This window comes from Leptonotus elevatus, chromosome 9 (genome assembly GCF_054856555.1).
Source record: "Leptonotus elevatus isolate MCC_2025b chromosome 9, RoL_Lele_1.0, whole genome shotgun sequence".
Classification (NCBI taxonomy): Eukaryota; Metazoa; Chordata; class Actinopteri; order Syngnathiformes; family Syngnathidae; genus Leptonotus; species Leptonotus elevatus.
The window spans coordinates 11,344,009-11,354,614 of record NC_141247.1 but is presented as its reverse complement, the minus strand read 5'-3'; the positions used below and the strand labels follow the sequence as shown (position 1 = coordinate 11,354,614).

General features: G+C 41.7%; 1 protein-coding gene across 8 annotated transcripts in view; it reads left to right on the top strand.

The window, feature by feature from the left end:
* LOC147168368 (teneurin-3) overlaps nucleotides 1–6,786 on the top strand; it is a 215,617-nt gene extending 208,831 nt beyond the window's left edge. For all 8 annotated transcript variants that reach the window (XM_086084930.1, XM_086084935.1, XM_086084934.1 and 5 more), the window contains 3 exons: nucleotides 1–1,388; nucleotides 1,607–1,737; nucleotides 3,255–6,786. The exon at nucleotides 1–1,388 is cut by the window's left edge and continues 224 nt beyond it. In XM_086084930.1, coding sequence (XP_085941056.1) covers nucleotides 1–1,388; nucleotides 1,607–1,737; nucleotides 3,255–4,007 — 2,272 coding nt within the window. In that variant the 3' untranslated portion in view covers nucleotides 4,008–6,786. The remainder of the gene's footprint in view (nucleotides 1,389–1,606; nucleotides 1,738–3,254) is intronic.
* Nucleotides 6,787–10,606: the final 3,820 nt, after the last annotated feature.

Here is a 10,606-nt window from a genome sequence, read left to right as displayed (position 1 = left end):
CGGCCGCCGGGTTCTGTACCGCTACCGGCGTCAGAACAAGCTGTCGGAGATCCTTTACGACAGCACGCGGGTCAGCTTCACCTACGACGAGACTGCGGGCGTCCTGAAGACGGTCAACCTGCAGAGCGATGGCTTCATCTGCTCCATCCGTTACCGGCAGGTGGGACCTCTGGTGGACCGGCAGATCTTCCGCTTCAGTGAGGATGGCATGGTAAATGCCCGCTTCGACTACACCTACGACAACAGCCTGCGTGTCACCAGCGTGCAGGGAGTCATCAACGAGACGCCCCTGCCTATCGACCTCTACCAGTTTGACGACATATCCGGCAAGGTGGAGCAGTTCGGCAAGTTCGGCGTCATCTACTACGACATCAACCAGATCATCTCCACGGCGGTGATGACCTACACCAAGCACTTTGATGCGCACGGTCGCATCAAGGAGATCCAGTATGAGATCTTCCGCTCGCTCATGTACTGGATCACCTTCCAGTATGACGACGTGGGCCGTGTCACCCGGCGCGAGATCAAGATCGGACCTTTCGCTAACACTACAAAATATGGCTACGAGTACGACGTGGACGGCCAGCTGCAGACCGTCTACCTGAACGAGAAGATCACCTGGCGCTACACGTACGACCTGAACGGGAACCTGCACCTGCTCAATGCTGGGAACAGCGCAAGGCTCCTTCCTCTACGCTACGACCTCAGGGACCGCATCACCCGCCTCGGGGACATCCAGTACCGCATGGACGAGGACGGCTTCCTCCGCCAGAGAGGGGCCGAAATCTTCGAGTACAACTCCAAGGGGCTGCTGGTGCGAGTGTATAGCAAAAGCAGCGGGTGGACCATCCAGTACCGCTACGACGGGCTCAGTCGAAGGGTGTCGTCCAAGACCAGCCTGGGCCAGCACTTGCAATACTTCTACGCCGATTTGAGCTACCCGGCCCGGATTACCCACGTTTACAACCACTCCAGCTCGGAGATCACCTCGCTGTACTACGACCTGCAGGGTCATCTGTTTGCTATGGAGATCAGCAGCGGCGAGGAGTTCTACATCGCCTGCGACAACACCGGAACCCCTCTGGCCGTCTTCACCAGCAACGGGCTCCTGGTCAAGCAGTTGCAGTACACGGCATACGGCGAGGTCTACTTTGACTCCAACCCGGATTTTCAGATGGTGTTGGGCTTTCACGGGGGTCTGTACGACCCGCTCACCAAGCTGCTGCACTTCGGCGAAAGAGACTACGACATCATGTCCGGCAGGTGGACCGTGCCGGATGTTTCCACCCTGAGGGATGTCGGCAAGGAGCCGGCGCCTTTTAACCTTTACATGTTCCAGAATAACAACCCCATTAGCAAAGTCCACGAAGTGAGAGAATATGTGGCAGGTGAGAGGCTGGTGCAGTCAGAGAAGCTTTTTACAAGATCATTATGGTGGCAGCTAATGGTTACTGGTGACTGTGCTTGTATTTTGTTGTCTGAAAAATGTCAGGAAATAACGGGAAAATTACTGCCTGTCTCAACCAACTCAGTGGAGTTGTTTCAAAGATGAGATTCTTCGGTCTCCATACTTATTTTATTATTTGTATTATCCTTTGTTGCACAGATGTGAACAGCTGGCTGGTGACTTTTGGCTTTCATCTCCACAACACCATTCCCGGCTTTCCCGTACCCAAGTTCGACCTGAGCATGCCGTCGTACGAGCTGAGGAAGAGTCAACTGTGGGACGATTTGCCGGTTTGTCCAGTTTACATTCGTTAATTGCAATTGTTTAATTGGACAGACAAAAAAAAGTACAATGTCCTCGTTTATTTTTCAAGAAAAAAAACTTTATTTTTAGTCGAAGTTGGAATGTTATGAAAATATAGTTTGGTTGTTGTTTGTTTTTTGATTCATACTGTACATTTTTCAAAAAAGTTCCATTGTTACTGCAATAGTCATATTTTTTTCATGAAAAACATGGGCAAAGTTAACCTACCCTTCACTTCATAATCGAGTGACTATTATCTTGCAAAAATAATGTATTTAAAAAAAATAAAAGTTTTTTTCTCCTAATATTGCAATTTTTTTCTCTTAGTATTTTTTTTTCATTCCAGTGTCGCAATACTTACAGATACATTACTTTAGTTAGGAGTGCAAGCAGAAGCAATAAAACTTGATTTCCTTACTTTTCATAAGTGTGTTATGAAGTTGCTATTATGCATTTCTAAGAGAATATTACTTTTAATTGGGACTTATTTGCATAATAAAGCAAACAGTGTAGTTCCGACGGCTGAATAAATGTTCTCACTGCTGTTTGGCTCTAAAGCATGCAGTGTGTTTGCTATTTCTGTTGAGTTAAAAGTATCTGTTTTTAATGTAAGGCTACTCGGCTGGAGGCCCGAACAGGAAGTGTCATGGGAGGATTCGTGTGCATTTGGCTGCAGAGAGAAAAAGCCTCCAGCACCAATGCATGACCCGCTACTTCCTAGAGAACCATTTTCTGCCATGTTGGGGTGTTGATGTTTTACTGCACTCCACCGTATTTTTTTTCAATCTTAATATTGTGTCGTTGTGGAAAAACATTTCTTTCTAAAGAAAACTTTATATTACGTGTAAAAAATATCAGAATTTAGTGCCATCTCGATTGATGAACTGATAGAATGGAACAACCTACTTTCAAATTGGGTGCATTTTGAAGCACGTGCACTTCGGGGGCTCAGAGAGACCACACTTCACAAGCCTACCACCAATTATTATGTTTGCGAAGTTTTTCTTTTCCGGCTAGCCATAGTAGAAAGAAGGCGGGGAGACGTGTCTGCCTCCTGTAAGGTGCGGCACAAACTATGTCATATAATTAGTGATTACTAGACCTACGATTGGATTAAACAAAATATATATACATTTATGTGATTGAACTTTTTTTGTGTGCATATTATTGAAATTAATAGTGGGTTTTTAAATGAATGAACACTAAAATTAATCAAAATATTCTACACACCGTCCCTTAAATTAATTAAGTAAATACATTTTTTTAAATGTAATTCCAGAAAAAGCCATACTCTTTGAAGTAATTTTTTTAATTTGTTTTTTAATCTTACTGCTTTTGTCTTTGATTACAAAATATTATTTTTCAAATGGATGGAAGGGGAAAAGGGACATTTTTATCCTATTTTTCAAGACAAAAATTCAACTCTATATGTGCTTTCCAATAAATAGAAGTAGGTGGTAAAAATGCTATTAAAATCCCAATGTACTTGCTTTGTCCTTGGCAGTCCATCTCGGGAGTGCAGCGTGAAGTCACCCGCCAAGCTGAGTCGCTCCTGTCCTTTGAGCGTCTGCCTGAGGTCCACCTGCGGCGAGGGCGTCGCGGCGAGAAGCCTTGGCTGTGGTTCTCTGCGGCGGCGTCCCCGGTGGGACGCGCCGTCATGTTTGCCATCTACAAGGGCAGCGTTCACGCGCACACCCTCAACATGGCGGGCGAGGACTGCATCAAGGTGGCGGGCATCCTCAACAACGCTTTCTACCTGGAGGAGCTCCACTTCACCGTAGAGGGCCGCGACACGCACCACTTCGTCAAGCCGGGCCTCCCCGACGCCGACCTGGCCGCCCTGCACCTGACCAGCGGCCACAAGACGCTGGAGAACGGCGTCAACGTCAGCGTGTCGCAATCCACCACCGTCATGGACGGACGCACGCGCCGCTTCGCCGACGTGGAGGTGCGCGCCGGAGCCCTGGCGCTGCACGTGCGCTACGGCGCCACAGTGGACGAGGAGAAGGCTCGGGTGACCGAGCTGGCCCGCCAGCGCGCCTTGGCGGGCGCCTGGGCGCGGGAGCAGAGGCGGCTGCGCGACGGCGAGGAGGGCGGCCGCCCGTGGACGGAGGGCGAGAAGCGGCAGCTGCTGAGCAGTGGCAAGGTGCTCGGCTACGACGGCTATTACGCCCTCTCGGCCGAGCAGTACCCCGAGTTGGCGGACAGCGCCGACAACATCCACTTCCTGAGGCAGAACGAGATCGGGAAGAGGTAACAGAACGTTAGGTGTGACTCTTCGTGTTTTACATGACTCACAAAAACTTAGGGATATTCGGCCTTTGGCTTAAAGTTCATTTTCAAATCTCAAAAGTCAACCGCTATTTTGATGTTCCAGTCCAACCCGTAACATGGTGCAACCTTGACTTGGGAGTTTAATTTGTTCTGTGACCAAGCTCATAACTCACGTTTTCAAGTTTTAGCAAATCAATTTTATCCATTTGAATCAATTGAAATGTCCTTTTATTTCCATTTAGTCATTCATCCCTCCCACACCCAAAAAAAAGTTTTTATTACGTGTTAATAAAGAGAAATATCACTCAAATCTAGAACTGTCAATCAATTAGAATTTTTAATTAATCGTATGATTTTGATAGTTAACTCGTGATTACTCGCACATTTATCATCTGCTCAAGATGTACAATAAGAGGAAAGTTTACTTCCACCACATATTGTATTTGCAGATATTTTTTTCTCCTTTTTTCCCCAACATTTTTTGTGTTTTTTTTCCTTCCATTCTCCCCCTTTTTGTCATGGAAAATCTTTAATGAATGTTTATCAGAATTTTTTAAATGTTACTTTCAAAAATGAATTTGAATGGCCTTCACACAGATTATAGTTATTTGTGGGCCGACCCAGGCCCTCTCCTGGGCCACTGTCATCAACATATAAGTAAAAAAAAAAAAAATACACACATTTCAGTGAATGCACATTTAAATACAGCACTTACTTCATGGCTTAACGTAAAAAAAAAAACGGCAGCATAATGCTAACACAAAAATTAGCATTGAAGTTGTGGTAGTCATATATTTTCAAATAATACAAAATCACGTACAAACTGCCTGCCGGTGAAAACAATTATCCAAGGTCGACTAACACCAAACAGCTCCTTGCCTGCATCTATTCAACAACTTCACTCCCCTTGTCTAAGGACTTGTGCTAAATTGCTAGCTACAGTACTACCCCAAATAGCGCTGACACCACCACTGTCACAAACTGCATAGTAACTGGGGCAGCATTGTATGCATCTTAAGCTTGCTTCTATCTCAAATTTTGACTCGCAACACAAAGCAAAAAAAGTAATCCAGCGACCAAACCGGTAATTAATTCAAGGTGAAAATCTATGATATTGAGGCCATATATAAAACGATTGTATGTTTTTACACCTCCCACATTCTTTAAACACATTTAAAATGATTAAAACACAATGTTATTATAACTGCTTGTGTTCAGAATCACACCCTATTCACCAGATAGTGAGTTTGACATTTTCTCGGGCTGTTTGGTGGTTACTGGAAAAATACATATCCCATGATGCATTGTGCCAATCCAGGAAGAAAAAAAAAGAAGATCTTTACACATCCTAATATCCCTAATTTTTTGTGGGTATGTGTATGTTCCTGATGGATGGTTTTGTAAACAATCAAATAATATTGAAAAGAGAAAAGATGAACACAATGCTGTGCATTGTGAGTCGGTAGTGTGACTTTGAAAGTCCCCGAGCCTTAACACGGGCGATTACAGGTCACATCCTCTGTAGCACAAAAAGCCTTCTGGACTCTCGCGCGGAGCAACAATGAAGGGAGAATGAGCTTATTTTTAGGGCCCGAGCACCAGCTGGTGGTGCGAAATCGCTCTTGAGTTGTTATTGAATGAATGACTGAATGAATGATTAAATGGGTGGCCTTTTGGGTTGAGAACACACCCGACAAGTCGAGTTTTGTAAATCCTGGCGAGGTCACATGTATCCAAGCGGTCCCCAACACTAAACCCACTCAGCAGCGCCCCCAGGAAAGTGGTGGGGCGGAATTAGCCACCAGTTTCACACGCGTGACAGTGTTTCCCACAGATTTGAAATCTACTTGGGTGGGTGGACCCCGGGGGGGGGGGGTTCCTGCTACTTTCGTCTCCTCGTGATCCACAAGTGAGTGACGGCGAACTAATGTTACATGCGGTATAATCTGGTCGCGACACGTTTGTTTGTTATTTTTATATTTTTATTAAATTAGTAAAGCTAACATTTGGGGCAAATTCAAAATGTGATGATCAAGGAAAATGATCAAACCCTGACACCGGGTTGACCGATCAACACAAAACTGGCCTGATGTGGCTATCGTAACAAAATGCATGAAAAGGTCAGCCATTTTGGTTTAAAGCAGCCATTTTGGGTCAATTCCTGGTTAAGTATTCATCCAAATGAGCCCCAATTGGAAACGGGTTTCCTAGCAGAGGGGCTATGCTAAATTGTGAAGTTTTTTATTTTAATTTTACTTTTTACCAGTGCTGTGGGCGAAGCAGGGCATCACGGTTTGAAAAGGGGGTGCGAGGGCCCGTTCATCGCTGCTTGCGGCTTCAATGATGTTTTCGCGTTGTTCTTTTTTTCTTGTTGTTAGTTTGTTTGGCTTCACTGCAGTTATTGTACGACCAGGAAATGTTTACATTTTTGTGCACTTGTGCTCGGGGAGGGGGCACGTTAGGTCATCAATGAGCAAAGCAAATGTTTGTTTTTTGAAATCACCCCTAAAAAAAACGACAAAAAAAAAAACATGTATATGAGATTTAGCACTTGTAAACTTCAACATGTGTTTGATGCTTTTGAAAGAAACTGTTTCCATGTTTAAATAGAAAATGTTCATTGTGTGTGGGGCGAAAAAGGGAGAAAGGACTCGAATGGACTCCTCGGGCACCCTACGGGAACCCGCTTTTTGTAAATGATGAAACTACCAGTAATTTATGTTTGTGTTTATACATAACCAATAAAGTACAGATGGATTTTGGATGGTTTCTTTTCTTGTTGATTCTCTTGTAAACTGTTCATGTTTTTTTGTTCTCTAGCTCAATTCATAATCAGGTAACCGCTGCTCAATCACATTGTGACATCCCCCTCGACTGAGGGCCAATGCACTTCAACATCGTCACAATGGCTGAGTTTCCAACCCACAACCTACGGGTTGGAAGATGGCCACTCTAGCACTGACCATGCCAGCTCAGGCCTTTCAAGGTATCGAGTGCTTGTGTATGCTGCAGCGACGATACTTATGGCAAATCAAATGTGATATCTAAAATATAATATCTGAAAGAAAGATGTTTATTCACAGTTGCCTGTAAAATTGTGTTAACTGAAATTGTATGTATCAAAAGTACTAGTAGTATCGGTAAGTACTCGAAATTTTTGAGTGATTACTCGTATTGGTGGCAGCTTGAAAAAAAGTTGGTATCGAACATCCCTAGAATATGATACTTTTGTAAAACATTTTTTTAAAGCCTTGTTTCAAATAAGTCTTATTTTTTCAAGTTCAAATAGTTTGTAAATGTTCTTCTTTTTCAGGAAAAAGCTCGGTTTTTTTACAGTGTAAATGAGCATTCAAAACAACAAAGAAGTCATTTTTTCATCAGCCTCAGCTGCCAAATTACACGTGTCAACAACAAACATAATAATATTGGATCATTTCAAGCTATGAAATATGCTCTCATACATATTGTTTTGTTACATTTGAAGTCTGTTGCCGTGAATGTGGTGACGTGTGATACATTGAGTGCATTAGAATCGTTTAGGGGGCATAATGCCTTTCGACCTGCCCGCTTGCTGACTAAATATTTCATTGTTTCACTGGAAATATTTCATGAAGGTGGCTCACGTAAACAAGCCGCCTCTTTGGCACACCTAATATAGCTCCTGCTCGAATGATAACAACCTTTCGATTTGATGACATCGTCAAGCTTTATTGTGCTTTTCTGGACTCACAAATCACAGCAAGTGAATTCATATAAAGCAACATTTAAAAGAATGATCAAATAATAGTGCTGAAAAAAATTAAGCTTCATGAAGCACTTGCAATAAATAATAATAATAATAATTAATAAACGTAATAAACTTCTTTAGATGGTGTTCTTGGTTTAACTATAAAGACTCGTGCAGTGAAAAGTGATTACATTTCCACTGCATCTTTAAACCAAGAGTGCCATCGAGAAGAGTCAATAAATATCACAAGTGCTTCATGAAGTTTTTGTGAAGCTTCATTTTTTCATCACTACTTTAGGTTAACTTATTATATAACATGTATTGTATATTGCTTATTTTCATCAATTTGCAAAGTAAAGCACAAAATATGATCTCAAATACAATATGATGTATGACTGAACAGTTCAATAACAAAAAATACTAGAAAAAGTTAAGTCATTTATGGTAACAAATGTTAATTTAATAAATAATTTGATCGCGAAAAGTCATTTTGTGAAAAAAAAACTTGTTCATTATTATTTTTATTTTTAAAATGCATATTTTTGCAAGATGAAAATAATATTTCATAAATCGACATGACAATAAGGATGAGTATTTTATATATATAAGAGAAAGTGGTATTTGTCAAGAAGTTTTCATTATTTTAGCCATTTTTTGAGAGATTCCCTTGAGATATTATGTAATGTAAAAATTTAATCTCAATGACAGTAATTTTCACTTTTTAAAAAAAAATTCTGATGGGGAATTTTTTTTTTGGAAAAAGTCTACCCTCCCTCGAAAAAAGTTGCATTCATTCAAGAACTTTTGAGGAAAGTAATTGTTTTCACACACAAAAATTGGGAGAAAATCAAAACTTTACACAAAATAGTAATATTTTTTATGTAGAAAACATTAATCCAAGAAAAAATGGAGAAAAAGGTTTTCAAGAAAAGTTATTTTCTAACCGAAAAGACTCAATATGAGAGAATCGTGTTGAATTATTGAACTCTTAGCAGAATAAAGTCATATTTTTCCAGAAATAATTGTGGAACTAAAAGCCTTATTCTGTTTTAAGATGAAAAGAAAAGGAACCATAAGGTCACAACCAAATCAAAAAGAAAAACAAATTAGCAAACAGGGCTGGATGGACTGTCATGTGTAAGTGCTAAAAAAAAAAAGGTAAGTGCTAAAAAAAAAAAGGTACTTTTTTTTCTGGTGCAGTTCACCGTCAAACCTTTGAAAGTGAACACTTATTGACTTGATATGCGTAACACTGACACGTTTCTTTTTCATATCACACTTCAAAGAACATTTCCAAACTCTGAAGGGAGGTCAATCGTCTGCTTCGCATATTTTTCAAGACGTTCTTTGACTTTGCCCACTTGCTGCCTCTTCATCATCACATTCTCTTTGCTCTTACTCTATTATTATATTTGATCGATTTGAAAAACGATGTATGCACAACAAATGCCATCATCAGCCTCCCTTCAAGGACCTTCAAGCGCCATCCCACCGTGAAACATCTGACTGTAACCCTAGTGTGCGTGTTTGAAAGAGAATTGCACTTACATGTCAATCTAATTTTAAGTTGCATGCCTCTCTGGTGCCCCCTTGAGGCTCTTAGCATCAATAAAGTCATTCACCCAAACCAACAATGTGGGATGAAATTCTTTTCTTTCTTTTTTTTCAAATGACGCCAACCCAAGGATCACGGGTCTGTTGCAGCCTATCCCAGCTGACGTTTGGCAAGAGGCAGGGTACATCTCAAATTGGTCAGCCAATGGCAGGGCACAGTGGACAAACAAGCCACACCCACAGACAATTTAGAGTCTGAAGAAAGCCAGGTACAAAGAGATTTGAACCCACAGCCTCTTAATTGTGAGGCAGATGTGCTACCCAATCAGCCATACCCAAACTTACTTACTAATACATGTATTATTTCCTTATGAGTTTGTGTTTTGTTCGTCAAACAACTTGAAAGGAGTCAATAGTGTTGCACATCAGAGGCCCTGCCACTGCACTTGGACTTGACTCGTAGAACTCCAGTCACTTTGCATATTGCAGCGTGTTGATTGGCGAGTAGTCGGAGACCCCCCCTGGCTCCTCTCCCAGCCCCCTCAGGTTAAATGAGGAGGCATCAAAGGGAATGACTAAGCCGGAGTTCCAGCTGCAGCCTCACGCTGAGACCACAGCGGCGCGCAGCGGGGGCGGCGGACCGCTGGGCCTTGGCCGAAACAGACGCCAACTTCAAAGGCCGCGCAACATCACAAGAGCTTCCCTACACAACGCGTCACGTCCCAGCAAGGGTTACATACTGTACGACGTATGTACATGCCCGTGGATGATAGCAAGGTGAATTGAGTGGGAAGGTGCAATCAAGATGGGCTGATGATGAGGAACAGAAGAGCTCGTTAATGACAAGTCAGTCATTAAAAATTCAGAGAGAGAAGATTGACTGTGATTGTGAGGAGTTTCTGGTTGTAAAGTATGCAGACGTAAACATTCACTGACACTGAACCTTCTGAAACATGTTCGAAGAAATAGCCTAACAACGTACATTACGTCCATAAAATTAAACATTGACTTTTTTCATATTTCAGAAAAAAAGGTACTTGTAGACATTTTTCCCAGAACTTTTTGGAATAAATTGAATGAATAAATTATTAATTAATCATAAAATCACAAGCGAACACACATTTTCAAGATTTCTTTTTTTTTTTGTAGGAAAAAATAATTTCCCAAGAATATATTTGTATCATTTTGAAGGATTTTTTTTTGTGCGCAAAATTGTGTTTTCAAAGAATTTTTTTTTTTTTATTGATTAATCATTTGCTTTTTAATAAAAAATCTGAATCGTACTATCGAAGTATGATTGT